The following is a 25068-nucleotide window of genomic DNA, read 5'->3' as shown; positions in this document are numbered from 1 at the left end:
TCACCGTGGGGCTATCACTGCTGGTTAGGTCATCTTCCTGGTGTGTCTTTCCAACCTGTTTCTCTCTCAGCTTCTCCCCACCCCAAGCAGATGGCTAAAGTCAAACATGGAACAGGGCTGCACACGCTCCCTCGGCCGTCCTCCCGTCCGCATGCCCTACTCCCACGTCCGCAGTCCTAAGGGCAGGCCAGGACCTTCTTCCTAAACTAGTTGTCCTTACCCGTCTTTGGCTCAGGAGCTTTTTGAGAATTTGGTGGCAGCAGTGGACTCTCACAGGAAAAAGAAGCCCATTGAAGCAGTTTGCATACAATGCCAAGGGGTGTCATGACTCCCCAAAGCCCATCTAGCCTGCCTACAGGTTAACAACACCTGCCCTCAGTCTTATTCTCCCCCAAATAATCCCCCTCCCAGGAAGGTCAGTGACCCTGTGATCATAGCAGGGAGCTGGGAAAGGCTCTGGATGATGTCAGAGGGGTATTTTCCTCTTCCCCAGCCTCTCCTCCGGGGGTGCGGTGGGCATGGAATGCCCGAGTGGAGATATTTGTGGCCAAGACCTGGTTTCACATCCTAGCAGCCTGCCTAAGGGGGGAGATGAGCAGAGCAGAGCAGAGCAGAAGAGAGGTGGGGCCAGTAGGGAGGGTTGAGAGCCCACCCAGGTCATAGGCTGCCCCTTGCAGCCACCTCCAGCCACCCTCCCCGTCCCTGGGGAACAGCGGAGGTTGGGCGCTGGGCTCCTGAGTCTTCTGTGCTCCTTCCCCTCATCCCTGGCTGGGCGTGGCTCTTCCAGGGCAGAGCTGTGGCTCATTCCTCTTGTCCTACTCAGCCCCACTCAGGGCCCAGTCTGTCTGTGTTGCGTGGATTGGTGTGGGTTGGGTGCAGAGTATCTGCTGTGTCTTGGGGTGCTAGCCGTGGTCCTGATGACAAAAAGGATTCTGCTTGGAAATGAGCCTGTCAGGACTCCCTCCCACTGCCTTCAGTAAGACGTGATGTGTGAGCAGGTGTGTCTGGGCTCAGTGATCAGTGATCAGTGGTGAATGGGTGGTGGGAATGAGTGTCTGGGTCACCATCTGGGGAGGGAGGTCTGAGTCTAATGTCCCATCCCTTTCTTTCGCAACCTGTACATGTCTCTGTTCTAGTGGTGGCTCCTCTCCCTTCCTCCGTTGAAAGGAAGCTTCTCCTTCCTGCACCCCTACAGCTCTTTCGCCTCCATCTCGGTTCTTCCCAATGCCCCCCGGTCCCGCACGCCTTCCCACCTGTGGCTGCCTTTCTCTCGCCTGTCCTGCTGGGCCAGGCCCCCCACCCTGGCCCTCTAACCTGCACGCGTCCTAGCTGTGATGGCTGTTCTGTGTCGCATGCCCCCCCTCTGCCCTCTTCCCCTGCCGGCCCCACCCCTTCCAGAAGCTGCGCGGGGGGATTGGGGGGCAGGGGCATCATGAACCCCTGGGGTGGAGGGGGACCGGGGGAATTATTCCCCTGTTTCCTGCTTTTACTAACGAACCTGCCATTTTTGTGTCTGGACTTTGATTTGTCTGAGGGAACAGTCGGGTTTTACTAATCTCAGTCATCTCCCTCCTTGCCTTCCCCAGAGACCTTCCTCCATTCCCCCGACCCTTGGCTTCCTTTCTACCCGGTGCCCGTCTCCCCCTTTCTCTCTCTTCTTCCCCCACCCCCAGGCTGACCACCCCCCTTCCTCTGTGCACCCCGTGTTACCCTGCCTCCTGCTACCCTCTCCCCACCCCCTGGGCCAGGGTGGCTCTAAAATAGGGACAGATACAAAAGGGATTAAGGCAGCCCTTTCCCAATAGGGGGCACCACGTGGTGGTGATTTGCGTAAAGCCATGGCGAGCAAGGTCAGATTTGTGCCCAGTCTGGACGGGAGTTGAGGAGGGGCACCCCCCCCAAGTCAGGTCCTTCTAACTCTGAGGGCAAAGGCAGGTGAACTGGCTGAATCGACTGGCGGAAGAGGGCCCATAGGGTGAGGAAGATGCCAGTAGCTGGCGCCCTGGCTTCTGGGGCTGGGGAAGGAAGACAGCTGACCGGCTCAGGCTGCTGGTAGGCCGACGTATATGTAGAGCAAGGAAGAGCCTCTTCCGGGTGAACTTTGGGGCCGGGAGGGCCCTCCCCATGCACAGGAGCAGGGTCGTCCCATCAGAGCAGTCTCGGAGGACTGAGATTCTGTCCACCAAAGGCCCCCGAGGCGCTGGGTTCATAGATGGGACACAGGCAAGTGAGAGCCAAGTGTGTCCCTGGGTCGCAAGGTGACTTGACATTCATTTTAATGACGGAGACGTGTCCCCTGGACTGTGCTGGGATTAGTAGGGTTACAGGGACACATCAGGCCAGGGGCCCGGCCTTCAGGAGCTGACTCTCTAGTTGGGGTGACCAGACACAGGCTCAGGAACTAATAGTGGCCCAATTCCTGGTCTCTCAGTGCAGCCCCGGGAGTGGAGGTGGAGGGCAGGATGGAGGCCCCTTCCCCCTGCCTCCCTGTCTTACCCCCATCTCTGTGTCCCAGCCCCCTTCTGCCCTTTCTCCAGCCCCCTTCTGCCTGTTCTAATCTTGTCTGCATGTTTTTGTGACTAATACTTTGACCCTTCCCTTTTCCACCCAGATCTCCACTTCCTAGCCTCGGGTGGGGTGGAGGGAAGAAGAAATAAACAATAATGACCAGCCCTCCCCTCGAAACAAGACCCAAAAGCTTCAAAGTGCCCGCTTCCACAAAGACACCCCCTTACCTCTGTCCTTGAACCTAGTCCCCCCAGCACAAGATTTGATGGTTCCCAGGAGGGGGCCCCTTCGGCCCCACCCCTCTCACTGTGAGGCTCCAGCCCAGACGAGGGGGACTCGAGGGGCCTGTGAGGGACGTTCCCCTTGGCCCCGTTCTGCCCATGTCCCTTAGGTGTTCCTAACACACACTCTGCGGCCCTGCGACAGTGGAACCCTGGCAACCAGTCACTGGAAGATGGCTGGTGGCATGTGGGTATGGACTGATGTGGGGAGGACATCACGGGCTGTGATTGGAAGGCCCCAATCTCCAGACTTCGCCCAAAAAGGGGGTGCTGAGGCATGTTTGGAGTGTGGGAGTGGGGTGAGCTGTGGCCTGCAGAAGCACAGTGTTGGGTTCACCGCGAGCCAGCTTCCTGATCACCCCTGCAGGAGCCTGGCCGTCCTAATCCACAGCCTTCAGAGAGTGGGGGCTTCTGGTCCCCCGGCCTCGGCTCTTCGCCACAGCCTGGCTGGGTGTGGAATGCTCCTACGGCTAGGCTTTTCAGGGGTTCGGTGGACATTTGCCTGGGGAGCAGGGAATCATGGAGTTCGCTGTACTTGTCACTGCCCCCCAAGGTCACTTCAGCCTTCTCCAGGCCACTGCTGAGCCCCTTTCACCTCCTCAGAGCACCAGGTATGCCCCCATCCCTACCCATCTTGCTTTCTTACCTGACTTTTCAGCCCAGGGTCAAGGTGACATGAGGTTAGCCTGTCCCCCTCTGTTCCTTACCCTGGCCCCGATGATGGTGGTGGTGAATGAATCAGGCAGACTGATGAATAGGCCAGTGGCTGCCCTCTCCTTGGGGGACAAGGGAGTGACTCAGAGAGTAAAGAGACAGACTCAGCAAGGGGGCTAGGACCAGTTAGGGGGGTGCTGGTGGGAATCAGCCCTCAAGGGCGCTATGTGTCCCCCAGGAAGTTCCAAGTCTCCCCAGGAATATCGGGGCTCCTGTTCCTCATGCCCTTGCGGTTGTCCACCTCTCTCCTGGCTAAGATTGAAAGGACTCCTGCACGCCCTGCAGGGAAAGCTGCAGGGCAGTCCAAGCCACCAGGACCCCAGGAGAACGGGTGTTCTCTGCCTTGTTTATGAAAGATGCTCTGAGATCACATGGGGGTCCAGAGACCCCTTCAAAAGGAGAGAATCGGGGGCGCCATTTGCATCCTGCCCTAATGGGGCCCTTCCTGAAGCTCCCACTCCGTCCGGAGCCACTTCTTTGTGCTACTCACAGTGAGCAGCACTTCGAGTGCCCTTCAGGCCTCTGCCTGCCGATCTGGGCCTTAGCCCACCCTGAAACCATCAAATCTTGTGCTGCCTCCTTCCCCCACTTCCCTCCCCCCACCCCCACTGTTCCTCCTCTGAGACAAGCAGACATAAAAATGGGGGGGGTCCCCCTCCCCTGCTGCCCCCCGGCCCCTCCCTTGCCCAGCCCGAGGCTCTTCCCAGGGCGTTGATGCCGGTTGTCTCCTTGTCTCTCCCCCTCCCTCCCTGGGCTGGGCAGGTGACCATCTCGGTGGACGGGATCCTGACCAGCACAGGCTACACGCAGGAGGATTACACCATGCTGGGCTCTGACGACTTCTTCTACATTGGGGGCAGCCCCAGCACGGCGGACCTGCCGGGCTCGCCCGTCAGCAACAACTTCATGGGCTGCCTCAAGGATGTGAGTAGGGCCAGGAGGGGGCCGGGGGCAGCCCGGGAACCCTGTCTGCAGTGTGATTCGGTCTGACCGGCCAGCTGCCAGGGGCCTCTTCCTTCCGGTCAGTGGTGGGAGATCTCCTCTCTTCAAAACCTAAGGCCCATTGACTCCGGCTTCTCCTCTCTTGTTTCCTTGAGCCCCAAAGGCCCCCATCCTCTCAGAGGACCCTCGAGGCAGCTGTGTACAGAGGCGAGAGTGGTGGACGTGAACACTAAAGACCTGTGTTTAAGGCCCACTCACTAGCTCCATGACCTCGGCCGGGTCCCTTGACCTGTCTGACTCTTAGTTTCCTCGTCTGTAAGACGAGTGGTCAGTACCTACTTCTCAAGGCGGCTGTGAGGAGCAGATGAGAGCGTAAATGTCAACCAGACGTCAGTGGCGACTGTCCTGCAGTTATTATGAACTGCAATTCAGCAGCCCTGAGGGCCGCCGTGCTCGTGCTGGGCAGGGAGACAGGACAGAGAAATAAGTGGGGCAAGGGAGGTGCTGTTCACAGCCTCTGCTCGTGCAGTTCTAGAACAACGGTCTGGGGTGTGGAGTGGGGCCCTGGGGCTGGGTGGCAGGGGCCCGTGCCGCCAGGCAGGAGTGGCCAGGCCCTAAACTGCTTCCTCTTCTTCATCCTGGACCGCCCACCCCCGCCCCTCCCTGCAGGTGGTCTATAAGAATAATGACTTCAAGCTGGAGCTATCCCGCCTGGCAAAGGAAGGAGACCCCAAGATGAAGCTGCAGGGGGACCTGTCGTTTCGCTGTGAGGATGTGGCTGCCCTGGACCCTGTGACCTTCGAGAGCCCTGAGGCCTTTGTGGCGCTGCCCCGCTGGAGCGCCAAGCGCACCGGCTCGATCTCGCTAGACTTCCGCACCACCGAGCCCAACGGGCTGCTGCTCTTCAGCCAGGGCCGGCGGGCCGGGGCCGGGACCGGCAGCCACAGCGCTGCCCAGCGGGCTGACTACTTTGCCATGGAGCTATTGGACGGCTACCTCTACCTTCTGCTGGACATGGGGTCTGGGGGCATCAAGCTGCGGGCGTCCAGCCGCAAGGTCAACGACGGCGAGTGGTGCCATGTGGACTTCCAGAGGGACGGGCGCAAAGGTCAGAGGCCTCTGGACCTTCCCCTTTCCCCTGACCGCCCCTCTCCACCCACCCGGGCTGTTCTCCTCCCACCCTCCCCTGGCCCTCCCGGCCCCTCTGTTGTCCCTGTTGCGTGGTGCCTTGGTGGAAAGAACGGAGTCAGTCGGACCCGGGCACACACCTCACGCTCCCACTTCCTGCATGTGTGACTCTAGGCCGTCGCTCAACCCCCTGCAGCCTCAGTTTCCTTCTTTATAAAAGGATCGTTAAACTGGGTCCTCAGGAGGGAAAATCAAGAGAACACCTGGAAAAGCATTAGTGCAGTGCCGAACACAGTGGTTATCCCGTTCTCTCTCTCTCTTTTTAAAACATTTATTTATTTATTTATTTATTTTTATTTATTTATTTTTGGCTGCGTTGGGTCTTAGTTGCTGTGTGCATGCTTCTCTCTAGTTGTGGCGCGCAGGCTCCAAGGTGCATGGGCTCTGTAGTTGTGGTGCATGGGCTTAGTTGCCCTGCGGCACGTGGGATCTTAGTTCCCTGAGCGGGGATCGAACTCGCGTCCCCTGCACTGGAAGGCAGATTCTTAACCACTGGACCACCAGGGAAGTCCCTATCTTGTTCTCTTAAAAAAAATTCCCAACCTTGCCTCCCTTCTATCTAGATTCATTCAACCTTCTTTATAAACTCACTCAAATATTTAGCAAGCACCTACTGTGCGCCAGGCGCTGTCCAGGGTGCTGGGATGGGGCAGTGGTGAGCTGGAGTCTTGGCTGTCCCGGAGCTCGTGCTCCAGTGGGGAGACACAGACAGTAAACACCACGCTCTGCCTGGTGAGGTTCTTACACCATAAAGCAGCGGGGCGGAGGGCACTGGGGCCGGGCAGGTGCTGTTCTTGAATCTTCTGCTGCTTCTTGCCACCCCTCCTCCACTCTTCCTTTTCAGTCTTCCTTTCCCATCCTCTTCCTGTTTTCTGCCTAATTCTCTTCTTTACTCTTCTCCATCTTGTTGGACATAAGAGAAAGAATTGATATAAATGAGAACTGACACATTATCCAATTTAAGCTCTTATCAACGTCAACTAAATTTTCATGCTCCCCCAGCTGTCGCTGCACGGGGCCTTCATGTCTGGGTGGAGTGAGCGTCCCCACACACACAGGGAGGAAGGGGCTGCCGTGGCTCCTGGAGGTGTTGGCCTCTCATGGGCTTGCTTGTTTCTTCCTCTCCCTTCCTCAGGGAAATGTTGCCTTCCCCAGGCTTTGCGCTAAATGGCTTCGTCCCCTGGTTTTGTGTCATGATGGTACCCGGGAGTCTTCACAGAGCACTCGTTGCCTCCCAGGGTTTCCACACAGGGGATCTGTAACTCTCTAGGTTGGAAATCTGCTCAGGCCTTGCATAGAACCCCAGGGCCTTCCGCTCTTCTCTGTCTTCAGGAAGTGGTCTCCTTAGTCTCGCTCGATCTCCAGAGCCCACACACCAGGCCTGGCTAGTCCTTGGGTCACTTCGACCATTTCTAATGGCCCACATTTGTTCGTGTACACCAGCACAGACTTGGGACAGTCACTCCATCAAAGCTCTCTTTGACCTTCCCCATGTTTCTAAATTTTATTGTGGTAATTTATACATAACGTAAAATTTATCATTTTAATCATGTTTAAGTGCACAGTTCAGTGGCATTAAGGGCGTTCACATTGTTGTGTAACTATCCCCACCCTCCATCTCCAGAATGTTTTCATCTTCCCAAACTGAAATTCTGTCCGCATAAACACTAACTCCCGTCCCCCAGCCCCTGTTTACCACCATCCCACTTTCTGTCTATGAATTGCCTATTCTAGGGACCTCCTATACATGGAATCACACAATATTTGTCCTTTTGTGTGTGGCTTATGTCACTTAGCATAATGTCCCCAGGGTTCATCCACGTTGTAGCATGTGACGGCATTTCCTTCCTTTTTCACAGCTGAATAACGTTCCATTGTATGGATAGACCACCTTTTGTTTATCCACCCATCTGTCGTGGGACACTTGGTTTGTTCCCTTTCCATGTTTTAGAGTGACCTTGAAACAAGACCTGTATTCACTTTAATTTCCTTTTGCTCACTCTCCATTATACAACCTTTCCCCACCATAGCCTTCCTCCCCCTTCCTTCTTTCATGTTCTGTTCGTCTGTGGAGAGTCCAGTTGGGTGGTGTCCGTGTCCAGCAGGCCCCACAGGGGGTGGGTGGAAGCACCTGGGGAACCTGCTACAGATAGAAGTGTGGGTGATTGGGGGCCATGTTTGGGGGGCCGGGAGGGGGAGTGGGGATCTGAAACCTTGTCAGGGAGGACAAGCCAGGGACCATGGTGTTAAAATGGGGCACAGGGGAAGGGCCTCTCTGGTGCAGGGAAGGGTTTGCACAGAGGAGCATGTGCTCCAGATGAGGCGCCAAGTGTGCAGAGGAGGCCCTGGTCCTGTTCCTGCAGCTCCACGCTTGATGCCCACGCTCTGTCTCTTACCACTCCCCACCCCCGATCTCTGCCCGATCAGGCCTAGCATGGATCAAACCATCCTTACCTCTCTTTATTAGCCCCTCTGAGACAGTCGGACTTTTTATTTTTATCTTTTAAAGAATTCTTCCAAACTTGAGAAAGGAGAGCGGAAGGAGAATGTATGGAATAAAAATGACAAACGGAATAAAGCTTCTAATGTATAGGTTTTGGTTTCTTGAGATCTCAGGAAAGGCTTTGAAGCTCGCACATGATCCCAAATCTTTTTTCTAAGATAACCAGCCTCTCCTTCCAAAGAACTCTTACAACTCAGAAGCTCCATGCTTGGTTTCCCTTTCCTGGCTGCCATCCTGTCTCACAGGCTCCAGGAGCTGATCGCCTGCCTACCTCTCCAGGTCCGGGGGTGGGAGATGCAGGTTCTGGGGTCCTGCCACCTGGGTGGTACTTTAGCTCTGGTCCTTACTCGCTGCGGCACTTTGGGCAGCTTCCCCAGTCTCTCTAAGCCGCATCTGCCATTTCAAAGTGGGATCGTAAAGGACCAATTTCATAGGGTTACCGTGAGACTTAAGAGATACGATATACGTGAAGTGCTAAGTGCCTGGCATATAGTCATTAAAGCTCAATAAATGTTAGTGGGGGAAACCCTTTGGATTCAAGCCTTTCAGCTTCCTTGGGGGTCTCTGCCTCTGACTCCTGGTCTAAGGGGCTGGCTGGGGGAAGGACATGTGAAGGATCCAGTCCTTTGGGGGTGTGTCCACCTCCTGTACATCCTCTGAGGACTTGCTCAGGTGGGAAGGAGGAGTCCGGACAGAGGCCCACTGCACACTGCAGCTGGGCTGGGGCTGGCTCACACTGGTTCCTGAACTTGGCACCTTTGTCAAGCAGCGTCTGCAGCCTGGGGCTGCCTGTGGTGCGAGGGCAGGACATCCTTTCTGGCCTGTGGGGTCTCTCGGTCCTGCCTTCCCCACTGAAGCCCACTCTCTCTCCATCTGCAGGCTCCATCTCGGTGAACAGCCGCAGCACGCCATTCTTGGCCACCGGGGAGAGCGAGATTCTGGACCTGGAGAGCGAGCTGTACCTGGGCGGCCTACCTGAAGGCGGGCGGGTGGACCTGCCCCTGCCCCCGGAGGTGTGGACGGCGGCGCTCCGGGCTGGCTACGTGGGCTGCGTGCGGGACCTCTTCATAGACGGGCGTAGCCGAGACCTCCGGGGCCTGGCTGAGGCGCAGGGGGCTGTGGGCGTCGCCCCCTTCTGCTCCCGGGAGACGCTGAAGCAGTGTACCTCCGCTCCCTGCCGCAATGGCGGCGTCTGTCGAGAGGGCTGGAACCGCTTCGTCTGTGACTGCATCGGGACCGGCTTTCTGGGGCGGGTCTGTGAGAGAGGTGAGGCTGGTCGTCATCCCGGTGCCCCCTGCCCGTCCCTGTGCCCCTCGTAGACCAGCCCTGGGCCTGCCACCCCTGCAATGATTCTCTCGGTCTTCTCTCTCCCTCTACTGGCCTCTGCCTGTCCACCCCCCCTTCTCCCTCCCCCCACTCCTGGGGCAGAGGCCACGGTCCTGAGCTACGATGGCTCCATGTACATGAAGATCATGCTGCCCAACGCCATGCACACGGAGGCGGAGGACGTGTCTCTGCGCTTCATGTCCCAGCGGGCCTACGGGCTCATGATGGCCACCACCTCCAGGGAGTCAGCTGACACCCTGCGCCTGGAGCTGGACGGGGGCCAGATGAAGCTCACCGTCAACCTCGGTAACCGCCCCGCCCGTGCCCCTGGCCCCTTCCCCGACCCTGCCTCTCACCCACACCCCCTCTGTCTGGAGAAGCTGGTGGTGGTGCCAGTGAGAGATTGGCGGTGGGGAGGTGCCAGCCCTGGTCAGAGCCCCTGAGAACGTCGTCCCAGCGAGGACGCACAGTGTAGGGCGATGCCTCGCACTCGGCAGCACTGGGGGAGGGGGACCCCGAATGTGTCTGGGGTGTGACAGCCACCCTCCCGGGGCGCTCCTGGGTCTCGGAGCCACGTGTCCCGCGCGCGCACATGTAAGGACATAGCTCATTCCTGGCTGTCGGCTCATCCGCTCGCTCATATGTTGGTTCATTCATTCGTGAAGCGCTCGCAGACGCCTACTGGTGCTCAGCCCAAGCTCAGTGCAGTGGCAGATCCGGAGACAGGAGGACCCAGCCCTCACACAGCTGCCCTCGTCTGCTCTGCGTTTAGAGAGCCGTGTGTGTGTGTGTGTGTGTGTGTGTGTGTGTGTGTGTGTGTGTGTGTGTGTGTGTGTGGTGCACAAGGGGACATGCCATCTTCCCCTTGTCTGCTTTCACATGTGAGTCCCCATAGCTGCCCCTGTTTTATAGATTGTGAAATCCATCTACTGGCCTGTCCAATATCACAAAGCTATAGTGATGGTCGGGGAAGACCCCGAACTCAAACGCAGGTCATTTGCCCCGAGGTTCGAGGTTCGGGGTTCGAGGTTCGGTGCTTTCCTCATTGCCTCTAACAGAGCTGGGGGGTGGAGGGGCATCAGGGGCCCTTGCCACCTGAAGGCTCGATGCCTCTGCCCCTGCCCAGAAGAGGCACGGCTCCACTTCACCTGGCAGTCCCTGGGGCACCCATGTGGCGGGACCGTGAGACCTGTTGGACTCTCCGTGGGCTTCAGCTCTTGTGGGCAGGGTCAAAAGGAAAACAGCAGGGCGACTCATTCAGCTGATATTTATGGGACACCTTCTTAGTGCCAGTGTGTTCTGAACCTGGGGCTACAGTAGTGACTAAGGTGAGGTCCCACCATCATGGAGCTTTCAGTCAGAGGAACCCTGGAAGCTAGAGGTCCTAAGCTGCCCAGGCTGGGGTCACATCTGTCCCTTTCAGGCTAGCCTTTGAGTGTATAGAGGTGTAGCACCCAAGGACCTGTCATGTGGGAAGTTCAGGCCCCTGGGGTTGCTTGTTGTGTCCTGGGCCTGGAGGAGAATTTGGGCTCTTCTGAGCAGGTTAGAATGCTCAACTGGAGAGAACACGGAGCTTTGAGCTTTAAATATTTATCTGGAGTCTATCTTAACATTGGTCTCCAGGGCGTTTGGGGGACAGACTGTGGCCTTTTGGGGACCCATTACCTTGCTAATAAATTTATACTGTGTCCTTTCCCCTTTTGGCCACCTGGCCTTTGTACTCCTAGGACAAAGACTTGCTGAGTGAGGCGGGGGCTGGAGGTGGGGAGGTGTGCAGGTGGCCAGGGCGCCAGAGGTGGGGAACTTTAGGGTTCCCTGAAGCTCAGCTTCTAACCGCAATCACAGCCTACAGAGTGGGTGGGTGGTGGGTGGCAGTGGGAAGCGGGATGGGAGACACCCTTTGGCCAGTGCTCCACGGGTCTGTACAGCGGCCCCTGGCACCCCTGAAACGGTCACAGGAGGAAGGCGCCAGCCCAGGACCCCGTGTGTGGCCCTGCGGTTCTCAGACTGCCCAGGTTTGTGTACCCAGGGTGAGGTACCCCTTCACCCTGGCACGTGTGTGTTCTCGGTGTGGTAAGCACGTGGCTCTGTACTTGGTGGGGACACTGCAGGGGAAATCTGGGGCCTTCTATTTGCAGGGAAAGCAGATGCTTCTTCCTCATTTGGACTGTCTTAGTTTCCCTGTGAAGAAGCGTGGGTTCCTTCAGGTTCGACAGGAGGCAGCAGCCTTGGCCAGGACAGTGCCCTCTGGGGGGCCCTCGGGACCTTTCACCCTCAGGATCTCCTTCCCATGGATATGCTTTTCTGTCTGTGTCACATAAGTATTTAGAAGTTAAGGAACAAGGTGGCCAGCAGGACAGTTCTCCCACATCTCTCGCTGCCTGCTGTGCCCACCTCCATCCACAGAGATGCCATCTCTAACGGCTCATGACAAGCCGTGACCAAATGCTTGTTGCAGACACATCTGTCCACAGACACCAAGTGATGTGTGTGCAGGGAGGCATGTGACCTCTGTGTGAACCACACAAGCACACAGGTGGTCCACACCCAGCCACCAGCCTCAGGCTATGATGGGAAGAGCACTGGGCCTGGGGCCAGAAGATCTGGGTTCTAGCCCTGGTCTCCTAGACTGCTGGGTAAGTCATTTCCCCTCTCTGAGCCTCTGTTTTTTTGTCTGTAAAGTGGGGATAAGGAGCCCCACTCTGCCTCCTTTCTGTGGTGGTTTTGAGGCTCAAATGGAATAGTGGGAGTGAAGACGTTATATAGATGCCAGACACACACATAAAGACTGACCCAGCCGACTGGAAGGGAAATCGTACTGGGACAGGGACCTAAGCTTAGAGCCAGGCCCGGGACTTGCTTCCACATTGCATGACCCAAGCTGGCCCCACCTCAGGAGCCCCATTCTATCCCCATCCTGCTTGCTACCCAGGGCCTGCTCCACCGAGGCCCCGGTCCTGGTCCAGACTTGCTGCTGGAGGATGGAGAGGAGCCCGGCGGGCTTGGTCTTTGGCCTCATGGTCCCATCTTGTAGTGAGGGAAGCCAGGCTCCCACAGGCAGCTGCACAGCATGTCAGGGACTCACAGGAATGACGCAGACTTGGTCCTGAAGAGAGCGGAGCTGCCCCTGGCCATGTGGCGGGAGGAGGCGCTCAGTGCCAGCCTCAGGCGCCTGGGTGTTTGCTGGGCTGGAGAGGGCCGAGAAGGCCTGAGGCTGCTGCCTCCATCCAGGCAGAGATGCCAGAGAAGCCGATTGTGCCTCCTGCCCCGGCCCCGGCCTCCACCACGTCCGCCGACGCTGTGCCAGTTCCCGGAGCTCTGCTGTCTACGGGCCCTGAGCAGGGTGGTTGGTCTCTGTCCCTAGAGGACCGTAGAGTCCCTGGATTCTTCACCCTGTTCCTGGGTGACCTGGGTTCCTGGGTTCCTTCTACCTTGGGCGTGGCCTCTGGGGCCAGTGCCCAGCCTGGCCTGCCCCTCGTCACCCCCCTGGAGTTGCCTTTCTCCAGGTGTGCCCGTCGGCAATCCCAGTTCCTAGTGAGGATGACATGAACGGCGCATTGTATCTGAAGTATCTCCAAGCTGGAGGGGCCCTCAGAAGGCACCTCCTTCAGCCCGCCCCCGTGGGTGCATCCTCTGTGCCTTCCCCCACCAACGGGAGGCTCTCCACCTCTGTTCAGATGCCTTCCGTGTCAGGAGCGCCCCACCTCTGAGATGGCCACCTCAGTGATTCTAATCACTGGGTTGTTCTTCCCTGGTGGAAGCTTCCCTTTCTGAAATTCCTACTTGTGGACCTAGTTCTGCCCTCTCGAGCTGTACAGAGAAAGCCTGACTCTCATTTGTGTTGTAAGCCGGGCTAAATGCACATTACATTCCAAAGCCCTTTAATCTCTGGGACCATGGGACGGTGCCTTGTTCCCATGGGGGGCTGTTCAGTAGGTCTTGAGCTCCTTCTGAGGCTGGGCTGCTGGGGAGATGGCTGTGAACGAGGGCTGCGCCGGAGTGCACGCTGCCACTCTGCAGTGTCACCTCCAAGACTCCAGCCAGCGGGCTCCTGAGGCTCCTTGCATTGGAGCCTTCGTTCTCTCTCCCCCACCTCCAGTCCTCGGGGCCTGGGTCGGGGGCAGGTGGGTTGCAGAAAGAGAAGCCTGGCTTCTTTCCCTGAGCTCCTTTCCATGCAGGTGACTTTTTCCCACCAGTCTTATCACACATTCATACCATCACCCCGGTCTCCATGTCCTGCCAGGACCTTGGTGGGTCTCTGCAGACCAATCGCTTCTGTCCATTTGCTGAACTTGAGGCGTAGGTTTCTAGTCAACAGGTTAGCAGTTAAAGCTCCCTGAGCTGCACTCTGGGCGGGTGTGGGCACCAGAGGGCAGTTTCTCCCACTTACTCGCAGTTCCTGGCTTTCCCCTGGGATGGTGCTGGCTGCTTCCTGGGGGCCCATCTTCAAGGGGAGTTTGCTGCCCTCAAGCCCCACTGGAGTAGGGGCTCCTGCGGGTGGGGTCACTGCAAGGGGGTGGGCCTGGAGCCGACACCTCTTCTCTGGACAGATGGACCCCCCCCTTCCTGGTGCTCCCCTGCTGGGGAGGGGAAGAGCTGTGCTCCTCTCTAGGCCTCTTCTCCAACAGGGGATCGGCCTGCCTTTCCAGCCCCCTTTTTTCTTTTTTGGACCCTTCATTGGTGAAGACTCTGCTGGCCCTGAGAGAGCCCCCGTGACCTGACTCCAGGCCTGGCACCCCTGCCCTCACCTCGACATCCTCCCCTTCCCCCTCTGTCCAGCTCCTCCTTCCCTCTGCTCGCCCTTTCTTCCTCTTTTCTCTCTGCATCCTCTCCACTTCCTTCCTCTCCCTATGACTTCTGACTTGCCCCTGTATCTGCCCCTTGACCTCCCTCTGCCTCTCCCTTGGTGCCAGGCTGTGGCTCAAGGTCCCGGCTGCTCCCCCCACTCTTCTGCTGCGGTTGACAACGCGTGTGGGGCTCAGCTGTACTGCCCGAGGGGCCCATGCCCCCAGAGCCACAGGGGAATCTTTCACCTCCGCTGCAGGAACCTTCAGGGCCCAGGGGATGCCAGGTGCCCCCACCCCTCTTTGCCTCCTGGGCTTTGTGGGCAGAGCCTGTTCCGGGAGGAGCCACAGGATGGCAGGATATTGCTGTTAACAGAGGCCTGGAACTTGCCCCTGTCTGAGAGGCAAGGGCCAGCCCAGTGGACACCTTTTCTTTCTCCCAGCTTAAGATCCTCTTGTTCAAGCCCCTCAGCTCACAGGGAGGGGAGCTGAGGCTCGGAGAGAAGAGATTTGCCCGCAGTCACATGATGAGATTAGGACCCAGCATTTCTGCCTCTTCCTGCAGGACCTTCTGCAGCCCCAAGCTGTCTGGGTCTGATGGAGCAGGACAGGCGTCCAAAGGGCCCTAAGCCCCAATTTCACAGGACTCTAGTGCTCTTATTTCCTTGGCAAGGCTGGCTGACTCACATGGGGTGGGTAATGTATCCCACCAGGGGTGTGGCCAGAGGCCCCGGGGGTCCGGGCTGCAGCTCTGTGTAGACAGTGTGCTTTCTGAGCACATGGGGCCCTCCGAGCCTGGAGTTGCAGGATAGCAGTGCTGGGGCTGGGGAAGGGGCAGGAGACTTTGCTTATGGTAACTTCTTGTCCCTGAAGTCCTCAGGAGTCACACATTGGGGGCCTCGGTGTCTTCATCTGTGAGCCCCTGGCCCTTCCCTAGGAAAACGGATTAATACTAGTTCCTCTTCAGGGTGAAGGACCATCCTGGTCCCCAAAGACAGCCTGGCATCCTCCAGGTTAGGAAGGGTAGCAAGAAGGTTCCTGTAGGGTTGGTGCTAGCCCCCTGGGATTTTGGGAGGTGTGTGGCCACGGGAAGGGGGCCCTGGGGCAGACTCCTCCATTTAGCTCAGAGCCCAGAGAGCACGGGGTGATGCGTCACAGCCTGGGCTCTGAGTACGGAGTTGTTCCAGAGCAGGGGGTGCAGGGGCTCTGGTCCTCCCCACCCGTCTCCCTCTCAGAGACGGGGAGATGTCGGGTTGGTCAAGCCCTCAGCCCCCCACTGATCCCCTGTACGACTGGGATTCCCAAGGTGCCCATCTCCCTCAGACATGAGAGGCCTGGGCCCCTCTAAGAAGGGAGATGTAAACCTTCCCATCACCTGGCTGCCCCGCCTCCCAGCTCTGGGGAGGGTTGGAGCCCTCTTGGGGGAAGGAGGGAGAGGGGTCCAACTGAGGAAGGGAAGAAGGCACCTGAGCACGCGTGGTCCCCAGAAAGTGGCCCTGGGGGGAACCCCCGCCCGCAGACACCCCTCCCTGTGAAGGATGTAAAAAAAAAAAAAACCAAAAAAAAACCTTGTTCTGCCTTTTTGTCTCCCCTCCCCCTCTGCCCGCCCCATGGCCCCCCCAGACTGCCTGCGCGTCGGCTGCGCACCCAGTAAGTGGCTTCCCTCTACTTCTGCAGAGCCCCAAGGGGCCTGGGATTCTGGACTCTGGGATTTGGGGAGGGATGGTGGGGGAGGAGAAGGCTTCATGGCTAGCTTGTGTGGGGCTTGGGCAGTGGGTGTGGAGAGGGGAGCTGGAGTGGTGGGGGTGAGGGGGGTACGGTCGTGGAGGGCAGAATGAGCCCAAGGAAGCTGACCCAGGGGCAGCGGGTGGAGGGTCCGGGTCAGCGTGTTCACCGGGACTGCGAGAAGGAAGGCCCAGAAACTTGAAGTCATCTCAAATCCTCTGCAGGGTGGGGCCAAGGCTTGGTGGCACCTACAGCAGGATGGCCGGAAGGAGCCGGAGAGGGGCTGGGACATCCTGCTGCATCTCCAGAGGTGGCCACAAGGGGGAGGGCGGGGCACACAGGAAAGACGATGAGGGCGGGAGGTGAGCGGGAGGTGAGCTTGGCCAGGGCTTCAAAGCTCAGCCCCCCACAGCCCCTGTTTGGGGTGGGGGGCGAGATTCTGCCAAATGGGGGCTCTCTGAGAGGTGACAGTGAGGTTCGCAGCAGGGGTGAGATGGAGAGCGGCTGTGGACAGCTCTGAGCATCCCACTGTGCCTGGAGTCAATGCTCTGTCTCTGAGAGTGTTTCTGCCTGGTGTGCCCTGAGGTCACGTAAGAGAGCACAGGGACACGGCAGCCACAGGCAGAGAGGATGTGTACGTACCGTGGCTCTGGTGTGTGTTTGGCACGTGTGTGCGTGTGCGTGGTGAACCCTGTCCCTGCTGGCAATAGCACTGGGGGGCCCAGGTGTAACCTGGGGGTGCTGCAAATGGGCTGCAGCACCATTCTAAAGCTACATGTTTTTAGTCTTGGGAGTGGTTAATCCAGGTCCTGAATAAATGGCCCTAATTCCTAAGACACATTCTGCTCTCCGGCCAGGCTGGATGTGCTGCGTATACAATTGCGTGTCTGGGTGTGTGGAATTAACCAGGCATGTGCAGAAAGGTCATGTTGGGTTCCTCTAGATGGGGGAGCTGTGAGTCTGTGTGTTTTCACTGCCAGCAGTGAGCCTGTGGGTGCACATTCACATTTGGGCGCGTGGTAAGGCTCAGTATTTTTGAAAGTTTTAGGCCTATGTATAGATGCTGGGACTTTAGCTGCTGGCTACACACACTGACAACTGAGGGTCCTTAGGAGATGTGGGGAGGAATATGTTGGTGCCGGTGTGAGTCTCTGGTGCAGAGTCTTAGGGCACAGCTCCAGAGGCACCACGCCATTCACACCGTATTCTTTTTGAACAGCACCCTTGGAAGTTGCACGAAGTGTGGCAATACTGAGCATCTCTGTGTTTATGACTGGGTGTGTAAAAGCTCTGTGTGTGTGGGTGTGCGTACCTGTGTGCATGGGTGTGTGCAGTGGTGAGGCTCTGTGTGCCCAGGGTGGTACATGAAGCCATATGCGAGCGGGTGGAGGTGCCGTGCTCACTCCCCCCTTGGTGCCGCAGGTAAAGGCCCCGAGACGCTCTTTGCGGGGCACAAGCTCAATGACAATGAGTGGCACACGGTGAGGGTGGTGCGGCGTGGCAAGAGCCTGCAGCTGTCAGTGGACAACGTGACCGTGGAGGGTAGGTGGTCTGCGGCCCCATTCTTGGTGACCACTACCTGGGGCAGCATTCTGGCAAGCTGCCAGTGCCATTGGTATATCATGGGCTCCTGGACCCCAGGGACCATTTCAACTCCCCGCAGGCAGCTTTGCCCCGCAAGCCTGTCAGCCCTGGCCTAAAGAGTCCCGCAACTCCCCCAGACCCAGGAGCTGTGCTTGCTGCCAGCACCCTCCTGCGAGGGTTTGCCAGTGTCTCTCCCATGTGGCCCTTGAGTGGAGGGGAGGCTCCTGGGGACCCAGTGATCCTACGATCTGGGCTCCAAAGCCACGTCCCCATCTCTGTCTCCTGTCCCGAGCAGGACAGATGGCAGGAGCTCACACGCGGCTGGAGTTCCACAACATTGAGACAGGCATCATGACGGAGCGGCGTTTCATCTCTGTGGTGCCCTCCAACTTCATTGGGCACCTGAGCGGGCTGGTGTTCAATGGCCAGCCCTACATGGACCAGTGCAAGGACGGCGACATCACCTACTGCGAGCTCAATGCTCGCTTTGGCCTGCGTGCCATCGTGGCTGACCCCGTCACCTTCAAGAGTCGCAGCAGCTACCTGGCACTCGCCACGCTCCAAGCCTACGCCTCCATGCACCTCTTCTTCCAGTTCAAGACTACGGCCCCCGACGGGCTCCTCCTGTTCAACTCGGGCAACGGCAACGACTTCATTGTCATCGAGCTGGTCAAGGGGTGAGGTGCTGGGCACTACACCGCTGTCAAGGACGTGGTTCCCGTTCCCCCCCCCCCGCCCCCGCCGTGACCAAGATGCAGCTCCCCCAGCCACTGGCTGAGATGTCCAGTCCCCCCAGACCACAGGTCAAGGTTCAGGTCTGCCCCCCACCAGCCAAGATGGAGAAGCAGCACCCTGTCTTCCACCCTGGTGGCCCCCCCCCATTACGTCCTTGCCAGGGATTTCCCGGTCATATCTGTCCTCCATTCACTGTCCTGGCTCAGGCAGAAGACAGGGCTGTGTCCCTCTGGCCTCTCTTGCCTGAGAGGTCCCCGCCCTAGAGCAGCTCTGTCCCTGTCCCCAGAGGACCCTGCTGCCCTCACAAATCTCTCCCCCCACCAGCTTCTCTCCTGAGCCTGTCCCCGGAGCCAGGTCCTCTGTGGCCTTCCCTGCCCGCATCCGCCCATGACGGGACCTCACACCAGAGTCCTCGTGTCGTTGGCTCGGGTCCCTCCACTATGAGGTCTCCCCCTCCACCCCTTCCGCTTACAGCTCCCAGCCCCGCCGCAGCTATAGCTCCTCCTTTCCCCGCCTTCCCAGCATCGCCCCACCTTGACCCAGTGTCTCCTCCCTACTGTGGGGCAGGTACATCCACTACGTGTTTGACCTGGGGAATGGCCCGTCCTTGATGAAGGGGAACTCAGACAAACCAGTCAATGACAACCAGTGGCACAACGTGGTGGTGTCCAGGGACCCCGGCAACGTGCACACGCTCCAGATTGACTCCCGCACTGTCACTCAGCACTCCAATGGCGCCCGAAACCTCGATCTCAAAGGTGGGGCCTGGGGCCTCTGCAGAAGGCCTGGCCCTACCCCAGATGCCCCCTCGGCCCCAGCAAGATCACCCCTAACCTGGGATGCTCTTTCACACGCGTGATTCTCCCCCTACCCCCACCCATGGTTTCCCTCGCTCTTTCCTATTCTCCACTGTGTCCAGCCTGACATCTTCCCGTCAAAGTTCTGCTCAGCTCCCCTGCGAGGCTGCCCTCTCAACACTGAACGCCTGGTTGCAGGTTGTGTCTGTCTCACGGGGAGCTTGGTGGCCTCACTCTAGCGCTAGGAGTAGGCAGCTGGGCCTTCTGAAGACCTCTTGGCCCTCCAGGGTTGAGAAGTCTGCCTTGGTTGGGGGCTGGAGAGAGAATAGTGTCCTGGCAGATGCCTCCCTGCTGGGGTAGGAGGGGGCAGTGATGTGGGGAGGAAGGAGGAGTAATCACCAGGTCCCCACATGCTGCCCTGGTCATAGCCCTTGGGCATTGGCTGGACTAGGTCTGGGAACTTTTTTGGACTCAGGGCCTCCCTGGTGGGCTCAGCATCATACCAGGGACCTACATTCCCCAGGGTCTCTTCAGTAGCTAATGAAACAGTCATTGCCTGCCCCCAGAATGGGTGGGTGAGGAAGGAAGAGGGAAGAGGAGGATGAGCTTAGAGACTGGGGTTTTGGAACAAGAGTGAGGACAAGGCCTGCGGCTTCTCCAGAGCCCACTGGGGTAACGTGAGCGACCCTCACATGCCCAAAGCAGCCCTCAGTCCCTTAGGGACCCCTGGTGTCAGTGCGACTCGGACTGTCCAAGCTGGGGTAGGGCCCTTAGAGACTATTCATCCCCCTCTTGGAGAGACAGAAATGGAAGCTTCAAGAGGCTACATGGTTTGCCCAAGGTCACAAAGTGAGCAGGACGCAGAGTTGGAACCAGAAGCTTGGTCAGATCCAGGGCCCGACGAATGGCACAGTGCTGTCAATTCTCCCTGATGCCAGAAGGGGGCGATGTGTCTTGGATAATCCTCAGTGGCAGCAAACCCGGGGTGGTCTGGGCTGGTCTTGCATTGCACTGAGTTCACGGCAAGGGCAGCAGGGTTGACCCATGTCTTGTTGGAGCTCTGCTGTGGGCCAGCCATGATTTCCAGGGAGTTAGGGTCTATATGGCCAGGCAGTGATGTGTCCCTGAGGAGAACTTCCTGGTGTCACCCAGAGTCCCCAGGCCAAGCCCTAGTTGTTGTTGGAAGGTGCTGGGCTTAGAACCCCCAGGAGACAACTCAGAGTCGGGAGAGGCTGGCAGAGGCCTGAAGGAGTTCTGGGGATGGGAGACTTCGGAAGGGAGGGAGCGGGGGTGGAGGGGATCGGGCTGCACATCTATGAAAGGCCCTGATTACAGGCCGGAACTGGAATCAGATGTGTGGGAGAGAGCACGGAGCAGGTTCCTCCAGCTGCTCCCCCCTTCCCAGGCATCTGGGCTTCTCTGGGAGGGGAGCAGACAGATGGCAAAGTGGAGACGGAAGAAAGAAGAGTGGGGGGTGGGCATCTGCGGGCTGCTGCATCTCTGAGAGGAAACTGGAGTCCGGGATGGGACACTGTGGGGCTGCAGGACCTGACAGCTGGATGCCGATGTCCGGGGAGGGCAATGGGGACCTGGGGAGTGGGATGCCGAGGTTCTGATCCCACTCCCTTTGCAGGGGAGCTGTACATTGGCGGTCTGAGCAAGAATATGTTCAACAACCTGCCCAAACTGGTGGCCTCCCGGGATGGCTTTCAGGGCTGCCTGGCCTCGGTGGACCTCAACGGGCGCCTCCCCGACCTCATCGCTGACGCCCTGCACCGCATCGGGCAGGTGGAGAGGGGCTGTGACGGTGAGTGTGAGGCACAGAAGTCAGGTGTGACTCTGCACGCTGCAGGGGGGCCAGCGGTAGAGGCAGACCAGGGCCGCTGAGTGGCCTTCCTCTCAGACCTCGCAGGAGCTGCCACTCTGGGCCAGGGTATGCGGGAGTCAGGCGGGTCACTTGCCCTCCCTGTTGCCTCCCACCCTGGCCACTTATCACAGTTCCAGGCCAAGACTAGCAGTCCTTGAGCTCCCCTCCATCCCCCTCCCACCCCCATCAGTTCTTGGCCCTTTCTGCCCAGCAGAACAGAGGGCAAGACCTCTCGGCCTGGCCCCGAAGCTTCCATACCTCCTGAGGCTGGAGGGGGCTTGGCTGAGCAGGGGGTGTTCCTTCCTCCTGCCTCTTCCAGGCCCCAGCACCACCTGCACCGAAGAGTCTTGTGCCAACCAGGGTGTCTGCCTACAGCAGTGGGATGGCTTCACCTGCGACTGCACCATGACCTCCTACGGAGGCCCCGTCTGCAACGACCGTGAGTGCAGGACCGGGAGAGTTCGGGGCGCTGGGGGGAGATCCTGGCCCGTTCCCGGCCCCAGGGATGCTCCGGAGGAGGGAGGGTCTCTGAGAGCCGTGCTGCTCACTTCCTTCTCATCCCTTCTCGTCACAAGAGACCGAGGGAGCTGCTGTCCCCTCCCGGAGTCCCCTCTCGGGCCTGTGCAGGACTGCTGCTGCCTGCATGTCTGGGGCAGATCGTTGATTAGACGGCCTCTCCTCTTCCTTCTGAGCTGGTGGGACACCGCTCCCTTCACCCCTCACCAAGGGCGTCAGCCTCTGTCGCTCTCCCCATGCGATCCTGGCGATGGTCTCACAAGTCGTAGCTCACACCTGCACACTGTTGCACAGGGTGGGGGGTGGGAACTGTCGACCTGCACCCCCTTTCCTCTGGTGCCCTCAGAAACGTGCAGTGGAAGCCTGGGATTTCCTGCCCAGAGTAGGCCCACGCCCCAGAGGACGGGCTCAGGAGACTCTCAGGAGGGCAGCCCTCTGGAGCTGGCTTCCCTGGAAGCCGGCTGTGGTGCAGTTCCCTGGTTTTCCACCCAGCTGCAGGGTGTCCCTTGGAGCCACAAGAACACTCCCTAGTGTCCCCACCTGGTTCTTCTCCTCCCTGGCTGGGTGTCTGCTGCCAGCTCGCATAGTGTTTGAGGCCCCTTCCCAGAGAGGGCAGTTTCAGCGGCAGTTTCCAGTCCCTACTGGTTGGTGGCCAGCAGCTGGTTGAGCTTGGCAGACGGAGGGCAGTGGGGCAAGAGCGGGGGAGAGCCAACCTCCTGCTTGCGGGGGGCGGGCTGGGGAGCACGCAGCCTCTCCAGGTGTCATTTGAGTGGTCTTCCTTGCGGTAGCCCTGCTGAGACCAGGGACATGAAGAGTCAGCTGCCTGGGAAAAACACACGGACACACAGACACAGACACAGACACACACACACACACACACACAAAGGAGGATGGGGCTTCTCCATTTTACAAACATGGACACTGAGGCCTGGAGGGGTGGGTGGATTTCTGGAGGAGTGAACGGTAGATCTGGGCTGAGAACGGGGGTCAGGGCCTTTGCCTCTGTGCCACACTGCAGAGCCTTGGTCATCTGGGCAGAGTCCTGAGTTTCTTACGGGATAGATAACCTACTGGTTTCAGGGATTGGGCTCTTGGCGTGGGTCTTGATTTTTTCTTCTACTTTGTAAGAATGCCCACCAATCTCCCTCAGCGCTTTCCTGGTGCTCTCAGGCAGGCCTGTCCTTCGGTACCTCCACATCCCGTCCTGTCCCCCAGGATTTTTCTTGTCCGACCTGCCACTCTGTGTACCTTCCAGCCCTCAGACAATGGCCAGCTCACGGGCACTCCAGCCCTGGCTGCCGGGGAATAAAGACGGGGCTGGGCCTCGTCCTCTCCAGCTCACTCAGCTTTGCACGGGCGATCTGGGGACGGTGGTAACTTTGCTGTTTAACAGTAACATTCCCCACTGATTGTTTCGTGTTTTGCAGCTTGCAAAGCCCTTTTAATTTGTCCTCAGAGAAGGCAGTAGGATGGAGACCAACCATCTGATTTAGCTGCTAAGGACACTGAGGCCTCAGTAAGAGGCAGTTCCCTGCCCTAAATCACAGGGTGCTAGAACCTAGGCGTTCCTAAAGTTTGCTGCCCCTGCTGCTCATTTAGTCCCGGGGTGGGGGGTGGTGGCAGAGGTGGAGACGGTGCCGATGGTGGGCATTGCTTGCCCGGGCTGCAGGGCATCAGGAGCGAGAAAAGCTGCTGACCGTCATCACTATTACACTCCCACACGATGGAGCTTTCTGGAAGGGAGCGTAGAGAGGGATGGTGGTTTAGTGAGTCAAGCCATCTTTCAGCAGGCGTGGGAAGGGAGCTTGGAGCAACTTCTCTGGGGGCAGGTGGGAGGCAGGGAGAGTTGGGGCTGGGCACGTCTTGGGAAGTGTCACTGTCCCCGAGCACTGGTCTGTGTGTCTGGTGGCAGAGCCTGAGCAAAGCCATGGAGGTAAGGACAAGGTGGGTGCAATCTGGGAGCCTCCAAACCCTGGCCCTGGGGTACCTCTGAGGTCTCTGGCCCCAAAGGTCGAGGCAGGAATCTTGGGTCAAGCCACAACCCCCTTTTCTCTTGAAGCTGTGCCTCCTTCCACTTCTCCAGGCTTGGCTGTTTCATGTTCGTGCTGTCTCTCTATGGCGGGTCTTCTTGAGGCTCCACTGATGCACAACATCAAGCAGACACTTGGCCCAGAGGCCTGTTTGCTTCACCCCCAAGTGTGAAGGCCCTGGAGGCACCACTGGGCACCAAGGGCCCCTGTGCCTGAAGAGAGAGAGGTGGGTGGGAATGGCCCAGGTGTCCTTAGAGGGTTGGGCCTGGGGTGTGGAGCTGTCTGGTGGTGAAGAGACTGGGATGAGGAGGAGTCCGACCTTCAGGACAGCCTCTCCCCTTGTGTGGCCTCAGTTTCTCCATCTGGGATATGGGCATTACACCTGGGGCTGAAGGTACCTCTGTGAGGCTCAGGAGTCTGCCCTGGGAAGGCAGGAGAGAGATCAGAGGGAGAGAAGTCATCTCTAGGATGGGAGAGAGGAAAGCGGAGAGAGAATGAAAAAGAGAATATGAAATGAGAGGGGAAGGAAGCTGGAAGGAGGCATGCTTCCTGGCAGGGCCTGAAGTCCCAGGGCTGAGGTCAGGACAGCTCCCCTTGGCAGCTCAGTCTCCCAGAGCCTGTCCCTGGCTCGCCCAGGCAGTCGGTTCTTCCCCATCTCCGCCCCTCTGTGTGTTTCTCATCTCTCCACTTGCTCCGCAGCCTCTATTGATCTCTTGCACGCCTCTGTCTCTCCCTTCTTTTTTACCCTCTGTCTCTCCCTTCTTTTTTACCCTCTGTCTCTCCCCCTCGCTCCTCAGCGTCACCCTCTCCAGCTCTCCACTTCCCACTCACTGGTATTGATTGGCCTCTAGGCGGTTTCCCTTCCTCTCCTCTTGCCACCGGCTCCTCCCTCCCTCCCTCCCTCCGGGACCATACATTTCTGCCTGCTCAGAGCTATGTCAGTCTCTACCTCAGCGCCAGGGCCAAGAGTGTGCACAGGATGAGGGCAGGAGGACAAGGCTTTGGGGGCCCCAGCCCTGCTCCCCAGCCTGCAATCTCTCCTCCCTCATGGGGCCACGCACCACCTGGAAACTTCCTCCTGGGTGCCTCTGAGGACCCCTTTCTTCCCTTCTGAAGGGCTGGAGGCCAAATGGGGCCCTGGCATCTAGCAGGGCTGGGGAGGCGGCAGCTGCGGCAGAGGAGCTGTCCCGGGTTCTGACTGCACCCAGGAGCTGGGTGCAGAACTTGTGGGGCGCCTGGTGGCAGTTTTTGCTCCATAACGGAATTCAGAATCAATAAGCAGGAGCCAGCCCCTCCCTCCCCTTTCGCACCCCCTTCCTTTTGCCGTTTCTTCACCACCTCTCCTTCTCACTCTATGACACTCCTTCTTTGCCTCCTTCCAGGTCCCATCTCTACCTCCCTCCCTCTCTACCTTCAGCATCTCTCCCCCCCGCCCCATGCAGAGGTGGCATCCAGATGAAGGGAAGAAAGCCTCCCTGCACTTAGCTCTTGGCCTGTGACACGTGTTTCCCAGAGGTGTCCCAAAGTCTGAGAGGGGGCAGATCTCAGTGGAGGGGCCCCTAGAAGGA

The 25068-nt window shown here is 58.6% G+C and overlaps 1 protein-coding gene and 1 long non-coding RNA gene across 14 annotated transcripts in view; one reads left to right on the top strand and one right to left on the bottom strand.

The window, feature by feature from the left end:
• Positions 1-25068, top strand: part of NRXN2 (neurexin 2) — a 109784-nt gene that overhangs the window by 45378 nt on the left and 39338 nt on the right. For 7 of the 13 annotated variants that reach the window (XM_082477318.1, XM_082477323.1, XM_082477316.1 and 4 more), the window contains 9 exons: positions 4266-4427; positions 5115-5553; positions 9016-9402; positions 9565-9768; positions 17394-17513; positions 17851-18232; positions 18858-19048; positions 20721-20894; positions 21274-21393. In XM_082477318.1, the coding sequence (XP_082333444.1) occupies positions 4266-4427; positions 5115-5553; positions 9016-9402; positions 9565-9768; positions 17394-17513; positions 17851-18232; positions 18858-19048; positions 20721-20894; positions 21274-21393 (2179 nt within the window). Of the gene's footprint in view, positions 1-4265; positions 4428-5114; positions 5554-9015; positions 9403-9564; positions 9769-15869; positions 15899-17386; positions 17514-17850; positions 18233-18857; positions 19049-20720; positions 20895-21273; positions 21394-25068 lie in introns of all 13 variants that reach the window. The other 6 variants (XM_082477321.1, XM_082477319.1, XM_082477311.1 and 3 more) reach the window with 2 other exon arrangements.
• The window catches only part of LOC309668086, a 217791-nt gene that overhangs the window by 185807 nt on the left and 6916 nt on the right, over positions 1-25068 (bottom strand). The window lies entirely within an intron of this gene.

This window comes from Balaenoptera physalus (assembly GCF_965194825.1).
Source record: "Balaenoptera physalus genome assembly, chromosome: 10".
In the NCBI taxonomy this organism is placed as follows: Eukaryota; Metazoa; Chordata; class Mammalia; order Artiodactyla; family Balaenopteridae; genus Balaenoptera; species Balaenoptera physalus.
Note: the sequence above shows the minus strand (reverse complement) of the source record. Positions and strands in the feature narration are given on the sequence as shown.